Raw genomic sequence first — 19,534 nt, forward strand, 5'->3', positions numbered from 1 at the left:
GCCATTTCTCCAGAGCAGTTGCCATCCATGCTGTAACCTCCTCCAGGCTGCCACAGGTGAAGAGAGTGACTAGAAAATCGCACAGGAGCTTCTCGGTGACTCAGCTCATCTCCATTCCATTCCATTGCCGGGAACCCCGGGTGACAAGGGAGCGGGAGCAGGCAAGAGGCTGGGAAGAATGCCCATGTTCTCATGGGGGAAAGAACTGAATGTCAGTGAACGCTAGGACTGACCACACAGTGGCCATCACTAATCCCTGTCAGGGATAAACACTTTTTCTTTGTCCAGATGTTCCAAAAATAGAACTGGAACTGTCTTGAGGGTGGTATAGAAAATCTTCCTATCTCCATTTTACCTGTGAGGAAGCATGCTCAGAGAAGTTGGCCCACATATGCAATGGCACAGAGCTGCCTAATGTCTAGGGTGGGTCTCGATTGTGTCTCTCAGTCTCTGCTTCCTGCCCAGTGAAAGAACAGCAGCTTTTCCAATAGAAGACCTGCATGGCACCATCATTCATTCCATTGACCAGCAATGTAGCTCCTGCACACTTTTGTGAACTGATACCTCAGAATGATTACAGGAGATCATCAGAGGGAAATGCCCATTGCCTAGCAAAACAAACATTGCATGAGCACTATTTTTGCCCATTTATTTACACCACAACACTGGCATTCCAAGACACACATTATGCAATTTTACCTTCTAGAGCCAGAGTGTCCTACACATGGAAATTCTGCACTATTATAAATTATGCAAAAACTGAATTAATTTCATTAGGTGATACCTAAGGAGGCTATGGTATCTTGGGGACTGGTGGGGTCACATTTCCCCAGCACCTAGTGAAGGTCATCGAACTGACCAGACACTTGGAGGACAGGGCTGTGGAGGTTGTAGGAAGCGTTGGCATGGTGAATCCTAAGTGCTGAATCATGGTTACCAGTACCCTTGTTCCTCTTGGGCCTGACAGAGAGGAAAAGAGGAAGGGAACGAGGTTGAGAACAGACAGATGGGGACAATCAGGTGCAGGGGCAGGAACAGGGTGTCGTTACTGATGGGCAAATGTTGGGATCCTGGCCGGAGGGATGGTTAGTGGTTAAGGTGTTTGCCTGCAAAGCCAAAGGACCAAGGTTTGATCCCCCAGGACACACTTTAGCCAGATGCACAAGGGGGCACATGCGTCTGGAGTTTGTTTGCAGTGCCTGGAGGCCATGGCGCGCCCATTCTCTCCCTCTCTCTCCCTCTTTCTCTGTCAAATAAGTAAATACTATAAAATATTTTTTCTAAAGATGTTGGGATCTTATTTCTTAGCAACATACAAAGATAAACTCCCAAGAATGAGAGTAAAAGAGCATAACCCTACTTTGAATAGGGCAAGGGAAGTGGAAATGACTGATTACAAGGGACACAAAGAGTGAGCAAAACCAGGCCTGAAGAGCTGGCTTAGTGGTTAAGACGCTTGCCTGAAAAGCCTAAGGACCAAGGATCGACTCCCCAGAACCCACATAAGCCACATGCACATGGTAGCACATGCATCTGATGTTCATTTGCAGTGGCTGGAGGCCCAGGAGTGCCCATTCTCCCTTCCCCCTCCCTGTCTGCCTTCTCTGCTTATAAAGAAAGGCTGTAATGGACTCGAAGTTCATCTCCTCAGCCAAAGACCAAACCCTAACTTCAAATAACAGCCAGAACGCTCCCAGACAGTAGGCCACAGGCTCCTTCTATTGAGTGACCTTGGCTGCTTGTTTCCATAGTAACGGCTCACATCCCCAAACTATTCCTTCCTGTGTGGGAGGAAGAGTTCTGAAATAGAGGAAGGCAGAACTTAACAGTGGTTTTGCTCTCTGCTGACTCTCCTTCCTTGGCAAAGCCCGTCCTTGTCCTGCGTCGTTCAGTCTCCCGAGGAAAGCAGCCGCAGGAGAGGAGGTGTCTGTGATTTCTGCTGCAGATGCAGGCCCCAGGACCCGCTTTTCAAAGGACAAATTGCTTTCCTTGGCTTTCCCGGGGTGCTCTGTGTTTCTGGAAGTCCCCTATTCTTTTCCTGAACAGCTTCCCAAAGAGGAAGACCAGTGTGTTGCTGTCATGTTGAAAGAGAGAGGTCAGGGAGGTTGAAGAGCTTCCCCAGAGCCAAGGAGCATGCAGTAGCAGAATTAGGCTAGAAAGCCAGACATGACAGAGCTGGCCGGCTACCAGCCTCCTTTCCACATGCCCTTCTGCCCTCCAGGCCCAGACTGAACCACCACCTAGCACCACCACCCAGCCACCCCCACATCCATGCGTGCCTGGCACGTCTCTCTCTCCCAGCCCCAAGCCTCTGCCTCCAGACAGACCCTGCGATTCTCTCTACCACAGAGCCCCGACTTCAAGGTAAGAATATAGACTGTCCCAACCTGGAGTTGAAATTACATTTTCAGTTCAGTGTTCCAATGTGCCATAATGTCTCAGATTAGAAGAACAGCATTGCACAGGATGATAAATGGCCTCTCTTTGGCCAAGTCGTAGAAGAGCCTGTCTTACCACAAACTGTCCAGTCGCAGCTCCAAATGCACCGTGGGGTTCACTTTGCAATTAGGCCTGCAAGCCAAGAGCTCTTATTTCTTGGCTCCACTTCAGCCCTTCCCGGTAGTTTTGACCCCGTGATTCTGTCCACGAAAGAGCTTCTCTCTCTGCAGCATCCCTGCCTGACTCTGACGTACAGCGGTGTAAATTAGAACCGTGTGGGACAAGCAGGACAGCCCATTCACCTCATCCTTCCACACTGACGTGCAGTGAAGACATGTTCCTAATATCTGAGGTGCACGGGGCCAAACTCCCCTCCCAGTCTTTCACATGCATGAGTAAATCCACACAGACTAAACCCCTGGAGGCCTTAGGTTCTGCTTAGAAGTTCTTTTTCTTTTTAAAGAAAACAAATATTCCATTAAAACGACATAGTGTACTCTGCATATTTTTAGGACAATTAGAGTTTAGAATTCCCTCTTCTTCCGCCCATGTTAAGAAAAGGTTTTTTCTTAACTATTTCCTCACTGAGGATGGCTGGAAGCTGGAATATGTGGGTGGGCTTCCCTGACTCTTCACTCATAGCATCTTCTCATCTCACACAGCCAGCCAGTTGGGGTCCTTGAGGTTATTCCACAGGGAGGCACGATCCCATTTTCCTCTGCCAGGTAAATCCTTTTTAGGCAATTATTTGCAAGCCTATGGAAACATGTTCTTAAAATAGAAATGCCAAGCTTGCTAGAAGCAAAGACACATAAAAGCAAGGAGATTTTTCTACCATCTGTGATTTTAAAAATGGGTCACAGGTTTGGGTCATTTCTTGTTAGCACCTCTGACTGGGTAAATAATAAAAGTCATGAAGGAGAAAGGCTACATAGGCTGACCGTGTCTCAGGTGGTACTGGAGAGATACAGCAAGACCAGGAGGGAGGAGTTTAGAAATCAGGCTTAGAAGGAAGGAAACTGGGGGGAGGGCAGGCCACCCCGCGGCGGATGTGCAGTTTGACTATGCTGTCAGGGGAGGTGCAGCCATAGCCTGGTCTGCAGGAGCCACACATGTGGGTAACATCTGCCAAGTCTACCTGCAAACCAACTTTTTTCTTGCAACCTAAGTGGGAATGACATCTAAGTAACCCTTGCTGAGCCTCGACGCGTTCAAGTCCAAACGTTGTGAAGAAGTTGATGTCAAGCCGTCCTCATCCTCTTCTCTATTCTCTGTAAGCAGGTCAAGAAATATGCCTCACTTACCTGGAAGCAACAAGATCAGCTGTCAGGAAAGCCATGAGCAAAGTCAAGTGATCACTTGGGGCGTGTGTGACTCATAGAAACTAGGAATTTGATTTATATTGAAGAGTCAAAGAAACATGACTTCCCAGAGCAAATGTGTTTGTTTATTTAAATTAAAAAAAAATGTGAAACTGACAAACCGTTAAATACAAAAGACAATTCTATACAACTCAATAGAATAAGAAAGTATATACATCGCTTTTGAATGGGCACAGAGAGACTCGCCCCAAACTTCAGGATTAAGCAATGGAAAATGTGACAACGCACACGTCCGTCGCAGTAAAGTCTCAGAATTCAAGTGATTCCAGGCAAGAGGCCAAACTTAACTTGGCTTCTTTTGACTTAAACAGCCCCCTTTGGAGTCAATCCACACTCTAAAATTTAAAGTGAACAGAGGGCCCCTTTCCCCATAAAAATAAATTTCCTCTACCTCCGTGTCAGTGAGCTGACACGCCAGCTCCCACCGTTAACCTCTCCGTGGCAGCGGTCCTTATTGCTCAGTCTCCAACCCAGGCAGAGTTGTGCTTTATAGGAATTAAGTTGTGGGGTGGGGGGTGTTTGTTTTTTGTTTTTTAACTGGAGTTAAACTTGACCTCTTTGGTTTTCTGCTTCCTTCTTGTCTTCAAGGGGCAAAAGAACCTGCTACAGAGCTATAGGCCGCAAGAGTACAAGGGCGTCACAAGCAGCCCTGAGCATGTCTTTTGCATGTCTCTTCCCTCAGCTGGGAGCGTTCACACCCCGCCCTCCACAGGACTTTGCAGAGGAAGCCATGCTATCTGCCTCTTTGGCTCATTCCTGGGAAAACTACTTCAAGGATGGTTGGTGATTAGCCCCAAGTTCCCCAGTCCGAATTCCCCAGTTACATATATTCCATCTCCAAGTGCTTCTTCAACTCAGCAGATCCTTTTCAGACAAACTGGCCAAAGGGGAACTATTTGGTCCAAACTTCCTCACACCAGGCTATGGAGGATTCATCACACAGTACTAAGTCTAAAGTTGTCCTCCCAGCCCCCTGGGGCTACACAGCCTCTGGAGCCCCATGAAGGCAATGAGCTTCTTGATGACATGCCCAGGACCACACAGCAAATTAGCATCAGGCCTGTGGATCAGAAAGCAAAGAACTTAGTTCCCAGCTTCGAGCGCTCTCGGCCTGAGCATGCCCTTCTAGGGCTCAGCTACGTGACAAAAATCCTACGTTGCGAGGCCCTCGTGGATCCTTTCCCCACTCAGGAAACCAGGCCGGGAAAATAATCAACAGCAAGAGGTGAAGCCTCACCATTCCTCCTTCTAGAAAAGTTGGGAGGGAACCCCTGCACAGCCATCCTGACCACAGGCTGGATTCTGGGCACGCTCTCTGACTGAAAGATGATCATGCACACCTCCCTTGCTGGACAGTCTCAGGTCACAGTTCAAGCTCATAGGCAAGACAAAAGATCACAATAGAACAGCATCTTGTATAACCCCAGCTAATGTGAACAGATGCCTTCTCTCCTTACGTTGTGCAAACATGCTGGTTCAGATCTCTGGCTTTCTCAAAAAACAATCCCCATCAAACTTTCACTTTTCAAATCCAAAGAAACGTGTGACACCCTGAACCAAGCGCTGCAGGTCCACACTGTGGAGATGCTTACTTGGAATCAGATCTAGAAGAACAAAGCTGTACACAAATTAGCAAATCAAAATTAATCCCTCAGCCTGCCCTGGGCAGTTGTCAGCCCTGGTAACAAGCAAATGCTGCTGAAGTTACCCAGGACATCCAGTGAGAAAATGACAAGCACATTATCCGGCCACATGCTAATCAGGGACCCCAACACGCAGGCCCCAAGGTAATTGTGCACACAGTATGTCTTCAGGGCATTTCAGTGGTGGGTCCAAGCCAAAGGCAGCTCAAGGGCGGAGGACTCCCTGCAGAGCCTTATCTCTGCCTGCCTCCCCCGGAGGACTTGCCCCACGGTCTTTTCAAAGTGACAGCTGCATTGCAGAAGTGACACCGGGCACTTGGGAAACGTCTCTCCTATGTCTCAGGTGCTGGCTGATGGAGCCACCTCCGGACACCTAGGGGTGCTAGGAATCATGATGGATGTTCTCCGAGGACCCTTCGCTGCTGTCGTTGAGGGGTGTCTCTGAGGTCTCCTCCAGCTCATCGTCGGCTGCCTCCTCTTGGATGGTGAGATGCACATCTGGGGAGGAGGACTCGGAGCTCACGCTGTCCCCTTCCATGGAGCAGAGGGTGCAGGACAGTGCGGGTGCCACACTCTCTTGCAGCATGTTCAGCATCATGGGTACCTGCACCGACCTCAGGCCTGACATCATGGGCAGAGGCTTCATGGCCTCCCCCCACAGCCTCTCCTCATCTTTGTACAGCAGCAGGAGGCTGGATTTCTTCTCCCGCCTCTTGGATTTCATGTAGCCCAGCATGATCCCAATCAAGAAAATGCCATAGAAGGACATGACAACCAGAATATAGAAGTATTCGTTGCCATGGCCACTGCTGTTGCCGGGCACATGGGACTCGAGGGGTCTGCTGGAGGCTGCAGGGCTGGGGTGCGTGCTGTTCAGGGGCTCCATCCTCACACAGCTGCAGTCTGGGGAGAAAGCTGCAGGTCAGAGCGTCCAGACCAGCCCACATCCAGGGCACAGGCAGGACAGCATGCACATGCCTTATGGAGCGGCGAGACAGAGCAGGTTATAAAGAAGCAGACGTGAAGGAAGAGGAGTGAGACGTCCTAGCAAGCAGTTAACACAGTTAGCTATGAGGAATGGGGCGGGGGGCGGGGGAGTAAGGAAAACTTTCACTTTATAATGTAGACACATCTGCGTTATTTGCACTTTTAAAAACAATCAAGTGTTACTTTTATACTTTAAAAATCATAACCGTATACCATAGAGAAGCAGAGAGAAAATAAATAATTATCTTTAAAATTGAAAATAACCCACAGCACACAAACTAAGTTTACGTTTTCCTGCAAAAACTTTTTTTTAATTCAAAGCAGTTTCCTAGAAGAAAGAAGAGAAAGAGGAAAAAAAGGAAACTTCATCTATTAATAGTTAGGAATATTGCTCTTTTTATGTGTTTCTGAAGGAAAGAAACCTTCCCTACTTACCAAAGGCTGACACTGTGTCCCAAGTGTGGAATTCCTAACTCCCTAAGTCGTGGCGTCCTGAGGGCTTTCTGCACCCGGCTCCGCTCTGACAGCTCCACTGCTGTACTTGGGATATATAGTCAAGACATGCATCGTCACGTGTTCCAGCAGGAAAATTTACAACCGACGTCGACTGTGGCAGCGTGAGCAGTGAACTCAAAGCACTGCAGTTCAACTCCCTGAAGTCTGCAGCTGTGAAAAGAAAAGGGCTGGGAAGTCCGCCGGAGCTGCCTGCACCTCACGCCCTTGCACTGAGCCACAGCCTTCAGGTGGCCACAGGAATGACTGAAAAGAAGAGAAAAGAATGTGCTAAGCTTCAACCATTTCCCCCAAAGCCCACCTTCACTGAAAGTGAGTTCATGCTACATTTCCCTCTTGAGGAATAACCATGATTTCATCTGTAGGTTTCAGAGGCACATCGCTGGAATTCTGAAAGACAGCTGGAAGCAAGTTCAGAGTTAAGAAACTAGGGCCAAAGTTTCAGCTCTTCCGCTAAGCAGGCAAATTTGAAACATCCTTCCTTAACCTTCCCACGACTCGGCTTCCTTATAGTCAAGTTGTTGGATGTGGAAGGCTTCACTGAGCAGAATTACACAGACCATGTAAACTTTCAAGTTTCTTTCAGTTTGACCACTCAAGACTCAAATCTAGATGGTGCAGGTTGGCCCTATAAATAGCAGAGTATACCATCTTCTATGTCAAGCTCACAAATCTATTCTCTATAATCATCATTTTTAATCTCTCAGAATTTGCTCAGATGTTGTGGTATAGATGTGTAATTCATGCAATAGTGAGCCTTAAGCCTAAAGAAGTTCAATGCAAGCCTGGACTACAAAGCTAAACCTTGTATATAAAATTAATAAATCTAAAAAGCATCCATATTCGTGTGTGTGTATGTGTGTGTGTGTAAACTGGCATCTGTTGTGGCAAACATGTTGGAGTCAGAAGACAACTTTCAGGTGTCAGTCACTGCCTTCCATCTCATTTGAGTGATTTCCCTTGATTTTTATATCTCATTCTCCCAGCTAGCTGGTCTGTGAGCTTTCTGGAAATTCTCCTGTCTCCATCTCCCTTCTTACCATAGGAACCCTAGGATTACAGAAGCCTACCACAGATTCCAGATTCTATGTGGGGTTTGGGAAGCTGAATGCAGGTCCCCACATTTTCCAGATGAGTGCTTTTATCCACAAAGCCATCTCCCCAGTCCATCCCAGGTTCTTGCTAATAGTGTGTGTGAAGTAGAAATGTGTAATGGTGAAAAATATTGTGTATTGTGAGCAACCTTTGCTCCATTATGCTCCTCATAGCTTTTCCTTTAAAACATCACACAGAGACTGTTCACATATCTCTGTCACTGGCAGGTCACAGGAGGAACAGGCATTCTTCCAGTGATCCACTCAGCACTGTTCAAGCTATGAACCCTTAGGTAGACCCTGATTAAAAGGCTTCTGTGATGGATGTGGGAAGAGGCACTGAGGACTTTTCTGCCAGTCCTTCCATTCCCATGAGATGTTCATCCTGGAAGGTTTTCAACTTAAGTCCAAATAAGCTGAAAGGGATCCTCTATCTCCAGTGGACTGTAACCTAGAAATTGTAGCAAAACTACTACAAAACCAAGTCTAAAGGAAGCATTATGTGCATTTCTGATATCATTAAAGTAAGGCTGAGAAGCAAGAAGATATCCCTCTGGCCATCCAGAACATGCAAGGTCCAGGCACGTAAACTTTCACTGTGAGCCTGGGTTTGCGGCTGGCATTAATCCTAAGAGGGCCCCTGAAAAAGGAGGTAGAGTCATGTGTCCATGGTGCTATCCCTGCAACAGGACTACTCACCTACGTCTCTGCTCTATGGTTACCACCTTAGTCCCCAGCTGGTTCTGAGTCATCACCTGCCATCAATCCCAACACCAAGGTCACCCATACAGTGAAACTTGGCTGACACAAATGTGCCTGCTTGGTGCGCCCCTGTCACCCTAATAGGGGTGTCTGCTAACATCAGCAATGAATATTTCCACCTTAGCTCAGGGAAACCTTGGAGGAAAGCTCTTAGCACTGTCAGGTAGAAGCCACATGCTCGACTTATGCATTCTGTTGTCATAGTTGAGTGTCATGGCTACCAAAGGTTTCTGGCTGCTCCCTGGTGTGCATATGCCTCTCCATGGACCTGTCACTACTACTCTTTTTCCTTTGTGCCCTCCACCCCCGGGGGTGGAACTTGAGATTTGGGCTTGCAGACTCATAACTTCTAGCTCAATTTTCTGTCCTTCCCAACCATATAGTGAGAAGTGAAGCGGTGAGACATGGTGTTAACATGGAGAGGCCCGAGAGGCCACACTGGGAAAGTGTGCTATCGGAGGCAGGAGAATTACATCTGCTCTGTCTACAGCTTTGGGAGACAACAATGTTAATGAACTAAATCCATCTTAGAAATACTTACTCCAGCTCTATGTCTTACACTTCCATTTTTTAACAAATGTCTTTTAAAGAGAAAGCATGTCATAATATTGGTGAAGTCCAACTTCTCAAAATGTAGCTATGTTTTATGAATCTTAACACATGTTTACATCAGCCAAGGTCCTGAAGATTTTCTCCCTCTTTTTCTTCTACAACTTTTATCATTATTTTATATTTTTAAGCCTATGACCCATTTTAAATTCATTTTATTATAACATAAAGTATGGTTCAAGATTCTCTTTTTAATTTTTAACATGTGGAAGTCTAATGATTCCAACACTACTTGTCTTTTCCCTCTTGCATTATCATTAAACTTTTTTCAAAAATCGCCAGGTGTTGTGGTGCATACCTCTACTCCCAGTACTCAGGAGGCAGAGGTAGGAGGATTGCTATGAGTTCAAAGCCAGCCTAAGACTACATAGTGAATTCCAGGTCAGCCCAGGCTAAAAAGACCCTACCTCAAAACAACAACAACAAAAATTAATATTTCAAAAATCAATTAGCGCCAGGCGTGGTGGCACACGCCTTTAATTCCAGCACTCGGGAGGCAGAGGTAGGAGGATCACAGTGAGTTTGAGGCCATCCTGAGACTACATAGTGAATTTCAGGTCAGCCTGAGTCAGAGTGAGACCCTACCTAAAAAAAACAAAAAAAGGGGCTGGAGAGATGGTTTAGCTGTTAAGCACTTGCCTGTGAAGCCTGAGGACCCTGGTTCGAGGCTCGATTCCCCAGGACCCATGTTAGCCACATGTCCAAGGGGATGCACGCATCTGGAGTTCACTTGCAGTGGCTGGAGGCCCTGGCACACCCATTCTCTTTCTCTCTTTCTCTCTCTCTCTCTCTCTCTCTCTCTCTCTCTCTCTCTCTCTCTCTTTCTCTCTTTCTGCCTTTCTCTCTGTTGCTCTCAAATAAATAAAAACTTTTTGAAAAAAAAACAAAAAAAATCAATTAGCCAGGTCTATCTCACAATGCTTCATTCTATCCTTTGGTGAGTGAATATATTAAGCTGGTATTTTAAATAAATCTGAGATATGCTACCATCAATATCTAGCTAGGTGCCTATTGACTCAAAATCTTGTGAGGCAAGTGTTCTCATACCTATTTCATTGATAGTAAAACTGAAGGCCAGGACTGGAGAAGATGGCTTAGTGGTTAAAGCACTTGCCTGCAAAGCCAAAGGACCCTGGTTCAGTTCCCCAGGACTCACGTAAGCCAGAGGCACAAGGAGATGCATGCATCTGGAGTTCATTTGCTGGGGGCCCTGGAGCACAGCGCCCATTCTCTCTCTCTTTCTACCTCAAATAAATTGTGTATGTGTGTGTGTGTGTGTGTGTGTGTGTGTGTGTGTGTGTGTTTGTGTGTGTAATTTAAATATATATATAAAGGCCAGAAAGCTAAGCATATTTCCCAAAATCATGCCATTTGTGTAGATTAAGAACTTGAACCCAGATCCATAGGACTCTAAAACATACTTTTTTCCATTACCCTACGTCTCACTAGATGGGACTCTATTGGAGGCTGTGGTTTCCCCCAGAATGTTCTAGATGACAGTGAAGGGGCAATACCCTTGCCCTGTATCCCTGTGGCCCCGAGCACCACAGTTCCCTTTTACTTATATTTACAGGGCACCTCTGATCTTCTGCTTTTCATGTGGAGTGTTGTTTTCTTCCCTCCCGCCCCCCCCCACCCGGTCCTGACACACACTTTCTCTCGAGCTTTGAGAGCTTGAATACTTTCATTTCCTGGTAACGTCATTTTCACCAGATGACCCAGAAGTCCCTGGCCACACATCTCTGAAATTATGTTAACAGCTTCTGTGACTAAACAAAGTCTGTGCTGGGGTAACAGCGAAATCATGAATCTCATCAGATTAAACATCAGCGAGGAGTGCCGAGAGCTGACCTGGCTCAGCCTCACGCTGGCTACGTGACTGGCTCCGCGGCATGATTTCTCTGAGCTTTGGTCTCAGCCTCCTGCAAGCGTGTTAAGAATAGGACCGTGAGCTCTTCCATGCTCCTCAGCAGCATCCCACCGTCGAGCAGGCTCCGCACACCTCAGCTTGCCAGGCTGCTGGTCTTCCAGAGCCTTGCAACACAGAACCCACGGTGCCCATCACTGCTCTTGCACTTCTTGGAAACTCCTGAAGAGCTCTGCCTGAGAGCTCTCAGGGTGGGTCAGCCCTTCCAGCACCCTGAGTCCCCCTCCCTGGACACATAGTTTGCGGCATTCCTGGCACTCAGAGTAAGATGGGTCTGCGTGTTTTCCAGGTACCTAGCATGGCCTCCAGGTCCTGCTCGTAACACCAGCTATGATCACAAGCATGTGGCTGTGACTAGGTCGTCCTGGACATCATCCAAAGAAGGGTGACACGGAGGAACCCAGCACTCCTGAAATTAAGAAGTAAAGGCTGGGGGCTGGATATGTGGCTTAGTGGTTAAGGTGCTTGGCTTTGAAGCCTAAGGACCCAGGTTCAATTCCCCAGCACCCATGTAAACCAGATCCACAAAGTGGCGCATGTGTCTGGAATTTGAATGCAGTGGTTAGAGGCCCTGGCAAGCCTGTTCACTCACTCTCTCTTTATCTGCCTCTTTCTCACTCTCTCTCTCTCTCAAATAAATAAATAAAATATTTTAAAAAGAAGTAAGGCTGATATTAACTCACATTTGTTACTTATATTTCAAATGTTTAAAACCTGATACTGCTGTGGTGGCACAGTCCTTTCATCCCAGCACTTAGGAGGTAGAATTAGGAAGATCACTGTGAGTTCAAGGACACCCTGAGAGACCCTACCTTGGAAAAGCATAATAAATAAATAAATAAATATGAAAACACTAAAACCTGATATTTATTTAACTGATATTTGAATAATACCTAAGGTGTCCCAGGAATTTCTCTAAGCACATCCCATATTTATGCTTATTTAAGCCTCATTAAAAACTGTCAGATCGAGCTGGAGAGGTGGCTTAGTGGTTAAGCACTTGCCTGTGAAGTCTAAGGACCCTGGTTCGAGGCTCGGTTCCCCAGGACCCACATTACCCAGATGCACAAGGGGGCGCACGCATCTAGAGTTTGTTTGCAGAGGCGGGAGGCCCTGCTGCACCCATTCTCTCTATATATCTATCTGCCTCTTTCTTTCTCTCTCTTTCTCCCTCAAATAAATAAATTAAAAACTAAACAAAAAATTAAAAATGGTCAGACCGACTCTATTAACCTGCCAGTGGCACCAACAAGAACACTAGCGCACAGGGAGACCCTGCACAGCACCCCAAGGCCAGTACTTGGCAAAGACGTCATTAGAACCCAGAGCCGAGAGGGGAAGAAACAGAAAGAAAGGCAAATGTTTGTGTGCTTACATACGGTAGAATCCAAAAATTCTATGAGTGAAGTGTCAAGAGGGAAACATATTGCAAAAGAGACAACCACTGCTAGGAAAGTAAGTGTTGAAGGGATTTGATCTCTTCGGAGAAATCAGGGAGGGCTCTCTTGAGGAATGATCATTGGCTTGGGATCTGAGGCCTGAGTAGTCATTAACCAGATGCAGTGAGAAGATAATTTTGCCCAATGGAGATACCCTCCAAGGAGGAAAATAGGGGGGGAAGTGCAGCGGCAAGAATGAGGACCTAAGAAGCCCATGGGGGTGTAGGAAGGCAGCAAGGGGCTGAGGAGAGATGGAGCTGCAGCAGCTGGACCACAGCCAGATGTGTCTATCCCCCACAATGAGGCCTGAGGACAGGAGACAGAAAGAGGCAAAAAGGCAGATCACTCCTGAGGACCCCACTTGTCAATCACAGAGACCACCAAGAGGGACTGATTGTGTGCTGGTGAGAAGAGACAGTGCCTAGATGCTGAAGGCCCGCAACAGGAGCCTGTGCGTAGTGGGCGGAGCCAAGGGGCTGCCTGATCAGCTGATTGGCTTAATCAGCAAGGGCAGAGCCACGCAGGAGCACCAACTTTGCTTCTGAAATTCCTAACAATAGCCCCAGACAGCGTATACAAAGCTCTCGTACCCATAGCTCAGTCTCGATTCCTAAGGGCAATCACTGGTCCATTTGGAGTATTTCCTGGCCAAAACTTGGATAAGGTGACATAGAACTCCCAGAAACACTAAGGCAAGACAAACAAGTCTATGTATGCCATTTTAAAACATGGATGGCATGCAGATAACAAACATGGCATGGGGTTGGAGTCATGACCCTGCCTACCAGTGATTTCTAGCCTACCCAAAGCCCAGGCTGTGGAGGAGAGAGAGGAAGGGGTTATTAAACCCGATAAAGTTGAGCACGTATGAGATCACTTGGGATGGTTCGAGTTCATTACTGAGCTGAGATTGCTCAGGGACACTCAGACAAGCAAGAGTTTTATTCCCTAAGCATGACTAGAAAAGCTATAAGATCTTCCCTAGATGCCCATCACAGGACAGGGCAATGCTGGCCCTGGACTATGAGCCTGTTGACTCAAAACTAAGGCACTGCCAGGCAACAGCCTGCAGGTCCACTCCCTTCTCCTAACCAGTGCCAACGCTTACCACCGCGCTGAGCGCAAAGCAAGCTTCCCGCCCCATCAGTGTTAAACCGCGTAGACTACGTGATGGCCCCGTGCGCCATCTGGCTTAACATGGAAGACCAAACAGTCATTCACTGTTTCATTCCCGGCACCTAGAATGGCGCTGGGCCCGTGATAAACTTCCAAGACTGTGTGTGGCCTGGATTACAAAAAGAACATGGTAGGTGCTCGTGGTAGGTGCTCCTCGCGTCGTTTCTAAGCTGTTTACAAGAGGCTGTAGTGAGGGCAGTGGTCACCGGAAGTTCGTACATGGGGACAGTAAAGAGTAGCTTGTCCTGGTCACGCTGCAGGCCCGCCTCCTACTGAGCCCTGCCAGACGCCCAGTCTGTTTCTGGGACACACAGTGCTCAACTGCTGTTGGCCACTTCCGCTGGCCCCAGCTAATGAAGAGGTCAGGCTGTAAAGAGGATACTTGCTGGTGAAGGGCTTTGGGGACTCCAGTATAGAGCAGAAATGACACATTTATTTAAAAAAAAAAAAAAACAAAACATGTTTCAGAAACCTTTAAAAGCAGTTCCTAAATCTCCTTAAGTATCAGGTAATTATTGCCAGAGCCAATACCTAAGCTCTGCTTAGCTGTGATTGGCACCTGGACCAAAGGCGCCTGGTTCTGAGGAGGGACTCACGCTGTAGGTTTAAGAGGACTCCACGGCTTGTGTTGTGCTCTTGCCAAACAGACTAAACTACAGACGGCAGGCAGTGGAGATTTCCCTTCCTCTTGGGATGTGCTTCCTGCTGCAACAATTTCCCATCACCTTCTCCATCCATCTCTTGAAAGAGTCCAAGATGCAGGGCAGCCCAAGTCAAACAGGCCCTGAAAGACCCTTTTCTTTCCTTTCTTTTCTTCTGGTGCTAGGGACCGGCCCCAGGTAACAGACATTGCAGTACATGATCTACTACTAAGCCAAACTCCCAGCCCCAAGGGCCTCTGCCTTTCCATAGCCCTGTTCTTATGGTTGGTCCAGCTGGGCACAAACAATGAGCTCTTCATCCAGGCATGAGGACACACCTTTAATCCCAGCACTAGGAGGCAGAGGTAAGAGGATCCCTGAGAGTTCAAGGCCACCCTGAGACTACACAGTGAATTCCAGGTCAGCCTGGGCTAGAGTGAGACCCTACCTCAAAAAAAGAAAAAATATGAAGGCTGGAGGGATGGCTTAACAGTTAAGGCATTTACCTGCAAAGACAAAGGATCCAGGTTAGATTCCCCAGGAACCACATTAGCCAGATGCACAAGGGGGCACATGCATCTGGAGTTCGTTTGCAGTGGCTGGAGGCCCTGGTGCACCCATTCTCCCTTTATCCTCTCCCTCCCCACCCCACTCTTAATCCCAGCACTCGGGCAGAGGCAGGAGGATCACTGTGAGTTCGAGGCCACCCTGAGACTACATAGTGAATTCCAGGTCAGCCTAGACTAGAGTGTGACTCTACTTTGAAAAACCAAAAAAGAAATATATATTTATATAGACATAAAAAATGAGCTCCTCCTCAAGAAAGCTCACCTGATAAAGCCACACAGACTTGTTTTGCCTGACAGAACACACAGGGACCAGCTTGTACCAAAGCTGGCTCTGCCAACAAGGAAGTAATTGTGAAAAGTCACATGCCACTTCCCACACGTGAGCAAGGAGTAAAGGGGAAGAGGACATTGGGAAGTCCAGGGTGACAGCCAGGATCACACAGAGAGAATGAGTTCACCACGTGAGCTGGAGAATTCATTTCTGACCTGCACATGAGCAGGAGAGCTGTGACGGAATGCTGGTCTTGGCCAAGCAAGGAGAATGAGCAGAATCAAATGTCCCCCAGTTCTTCTGGAATTCCTGTAGACATGTGCAGACTTTTGGTCATAAGTCAGGCAAACCCAGGACTGGATGTGTCAGGTTAACATTTCCAAAATTTCGCCCCAACCCATCATGGCTTCTGGCTCCATTCTCCACCGTGCATGAGAATATATACGCCTGACCTCCATCTGCTCACTCATCGATTCATTTGCTTATTGAAGCAAACATACCTGCCTTACAACCTAAACCAGCAGACCGCTGACAATACTCGGTGAAGCCATCAAATACCAAGTGAAATTGCCACACAGCAGAGACTTTGCCAGATCCGAGCTTCACGGCTGAATAGATCTGGCTTCCTCTTTAAACAGAGCCAAGCATTGGTGTGCAGGACGTCACACTCCAAGCCCGGGCAGTGCAGGTCCGCCTCCTCCTGGGCTGGGATCCTGCAGAGCTCCTCAGGCAAGTGGCCAGGACTGCCTAGCATGACAGCTGCAAGGTTCAGCCTGCATGACCAGCAACAGGGCACAGAGAAAGCCTGAAGACAAGTCTCCTGGGAAGAGAGAGAGAGAGAGAGTAAGAAAATTAAATCCAAGACTCACTGAAAATTCCACATACCCTATGCTTCTGTCATTTCTGGTAAAACGAGTTCAGTCTTTTCTCAGAAGTCAAGAGTAAGGTCTACCTCTTTCATCAATCTGGCCCCCAAAAAGATGAACATCTCCACGGCAGTGAGAAGTGGGTCCAGCAGTGGAGTACATAAGGCCGACTCCTGAAGCAGATGCCTGCATTACAGGTCTACCTTACTTTCTGTCCCTGTGGATTTGAGTGTCATGGACATTTCCTGGAAATGCAATTGTCAATCTGTGGTCCTCTGAGCCTGGCTTCTTTCACTTAACCAAATGCCTTCAGGATTCAGCGATTACAAGAAACCATGTATCCTGTTGAAGTAAGCCCCGCTGAAATTTGGACATACTAGCTTAATCTGTTCAAGTTTCTGTTCAGCAGACTGTGTGATTTATGAAGAAGAGGAGTGTGTCTGTCACTTCTGGAGGCTGGAAGTCCAAGGCGAAAATGGCAGCATGTTCAGTGTCTGGTAATGGCCCCGTTTCTGTCCCCAGCATGCAGCCACATTGCTGCTTCCTCGCGTGGCAGAGGACAGAAGGGCGAAAGGGGCAAAGAGGACCTAGCTTAGGGGCTGTGGAAATGCCTGGGGGGAAGGGGGGAGGGGAAAGGTGCTTATTGTATGTACGCGCCTGAGGACCTAAGTTCGCTTCCCAGCAGCCACCGAAAAATCCAGGTAGTATCTTCAAGGGGTGGAAATAGGTTCTCTGTGGCTTGCTGGTCAACCTAACTGAAAAGCAGCATGCTCCAGGCTTGGCATGAGACTTTGTCCCAGGGAAATAAGGAAGAAGAGTTGGGGTGACACCTTACATCCTCTGGCCTCCACACACAGGTACTTGGGGAATGCACATCTGCACAAATATGCACAAAACACACACATGCACACACGCACACACACACACACACATCATATCACATGCCACACTCCACAAACCATTCACACACCCAAAACAACAGAAAACCAGAGGTCCTAGCTCTTTCCCTCCAGTCTCTTAAGACAGTAATGCTGCCCATGAAGGCTCCACCCTCCTGAGCCAATCATTTCCTGAAAGCCTCGCCTCTCGTCACTGTCACTGGGAATTGACTCAGCATGACTTCGGGAGAATATGCAAGCATGCAAGTGAGTGTGTGCATATTTTTCGAATGACCAAAGATGACAAGCGACGTTTCATGTGCTTACCATCTTATATCTCCTTTGAAGACCTATCTGTTCACGTGCTTTGACCATTTTTAACTGGGTTACTTGAGATTTTACTTTTATTTTTATTTGCTTTAACGTGTTATAAGAATTCCACACATATTCCGCATACTGAACCCTTACCACGTGTAACTTGCAAACAGTTTTTACATCCTGTGAGTTGTATTTTCATGCTCATGATAGTGTCCTTCAATGCAGAGTTTTTAATTTGGTCAAGTACAGTGTCACACGCCTGTTATCCTTGCCCTTGGGAGGTTGGAGCAAGGACCATGAGTTTGAGGACACCCTGGGCTATGCAGAGAGCTCAAAGCAAGGCTAGGCTACACAGCAAGACCATGTCTCTAAAGTGTAACTTTTTTTTTTTCAGCTTTCAAAAAGTCCAGTTTAGGGGCTGGAAAGATGGCTCAACAGGTCAAGGCACTTGCTTACACAGTCTGCTCAGGTGTCATTCCCCAGCTACCCATGTAAAGCTGAACAGGCATTTGTTTGCAGTAGCAAGAGACCTTTTTATGCCCATAGACAGACACACAGACAGACAGACAGACAGACACACACACACACACACACACACACACACACACGTGCAAAAATATAGATAAAAATTTAAAGAATAAGAATTAAAATAAAGTCCAATTTACCTTGTTTTCTTGTGTTATTTATGTTTTTGGTGTCATAATCTAAAAAAATATTTTTCAGTCCATTGTCACAAATATTGACATAAAATTTCCACTTAAGTGGCATAGTTTTAGCTCTTACATTTAGTTCCTTAATCCATCTTGAGCACGTTTTTGTAGGCCATGAGGTAGACATACAAATTTCTTTTTCTGCATGTGGCTATCCAGCTGCCTCCGTATCACTTGCTGAGAAGGTTTATTCCTATCCACATGGAATGCTACTGACACTTTTGTTGAAAACCAATTAATCCTAGATGTATGGGTTTATTGCTGAGTTCTTACATCCATTCCACTTAGCAACACGTCTAGATGTATGTTAGCACCACATGGTTTTGAATGGTGCACATTTATAAGTTTTAAAACCAGGAAGTGTGAGTTATCCAACTTTATGATTCTTTCCAAGAATGTTTTGGTTATCCTGGGTTCCTCTAAATTTCCAAAGAAATGTAATATGAATGTCTGTTTTCTAGAGTGTGAGAATGCAGTTACAAGTTTGGTAGTGAGCTTACTGGATCTGTAGACCAAGTTGGAGATTATGCCATCTTAATATTAAATTTCCCAGTCCATAGACAGATGTCTTTCTGTTTATTCATATCTTCATTGATTTCCTATAGCAACATTTTGGGTTTTATGTATCAGATTTGTATGTTATTTGGTAAATTATCCTTAAATAATTTATTCTTTTTGATGCTAAACTAAATAAAATTTACTTCCTAATTTTATTTTCTTTTTTAAAAATATATTTATTTGCTTATTTGAGAAAGGGGTAGACAGAGAGAAAGAGCGAATATGGGAATGCCAGGGCCTCCTGCCACTGCAAACAAACTCTAGACACATGTGTCACTTTGTGCATATGGCTTTATGTAGGTACTAAGGTATCAAACTCAGGCCATCAGGCTTTACCAGCAAGTGCCTTTAACCACTGAGCAATCTCTCCAGTCCTCCCCCCCTAATTTTACTTTCATATTGCTCATTGCTGGCACATAGAACAACAATTGAATCTGTATGTTTGTTCTATTATCCTAAAACCATGATGAACATGTTGATTAGTTTTAATTTTTAGCAGATTCATTTAAATGTCCCATGTATAATAGCATGTCATCTGCAAAGAGAAACAGCTTTACTTTTCTTATTCTGTCTGTATCACTTTTATTTCTATCAGTTGTGAAAGTCTCTTTTATTTAATAACTTTTCTGGCTAAGTCTGCATCAGATGAAATGAAATCTTTGCTGTGTGCAGTCACTGACGTCTTTAGCCAGTTAAGTCAGTGACCAGATGATGGCTGGGCAGAGATCCACTGTTTCCATGTCTTTGTCACA

General features: G+C 46.5%; 1 protein-coding gene across 2 annotated transcripts in view; it reads right to left on the bottom strand.

Moving 5' to 3' along the window:
- Positions 1 to 3,878: 3,878 nt before the first annotated feature.
- Kcne4 (potassium voltage-gated channel subfamily E regulatory subunit 4) overlaps positions 3,879 to 19,534 on the bottom strand; it is a 37,807-nt gene continuing 22,151 nt past the window's right edge. Inside the window, exons 2-3 of one of the 2 annotated variants that reach the window (XM_045146671.1) lie at positions 6,887 to 7,210; positions 3,879 to 6,367 (exon numbers count right to left, since the gene is read on the bottom strand). In XM_045146671.1, coding sequence (XP_045002606.1) covers positions 5,847 to 6,350 — 504 coding nt within the window. In that variant the 5' untranslated portion in view covers positions 6,351 to 6,367; positions 6,887 to 7,210 and the 3' untranslated portion in view covers positions 3,879 to 5,846. Of the gene's footprint in view, positions 6,368 to 6,886; positions 7,280 to 19,534 lie in introns of those variants that run through there. The other variant, XM_045146670.1, reaches the window with a different exon arrangement.

This window comes from Jaculus jaculus, chromosome 4 (assembly GCF_020740685.1).
Source record: "Jaculus jaculus isolate mJacJac1 chromosome 4, mJacJac1.mat.Y.cur, whole genome shotgun sequence".
Lineage (NCBI taxonomy): Eukaryota > Metazoa > Chordata > Mammalia > Rodentia > Dipodidae > Jaculus > Jaculus jaculus.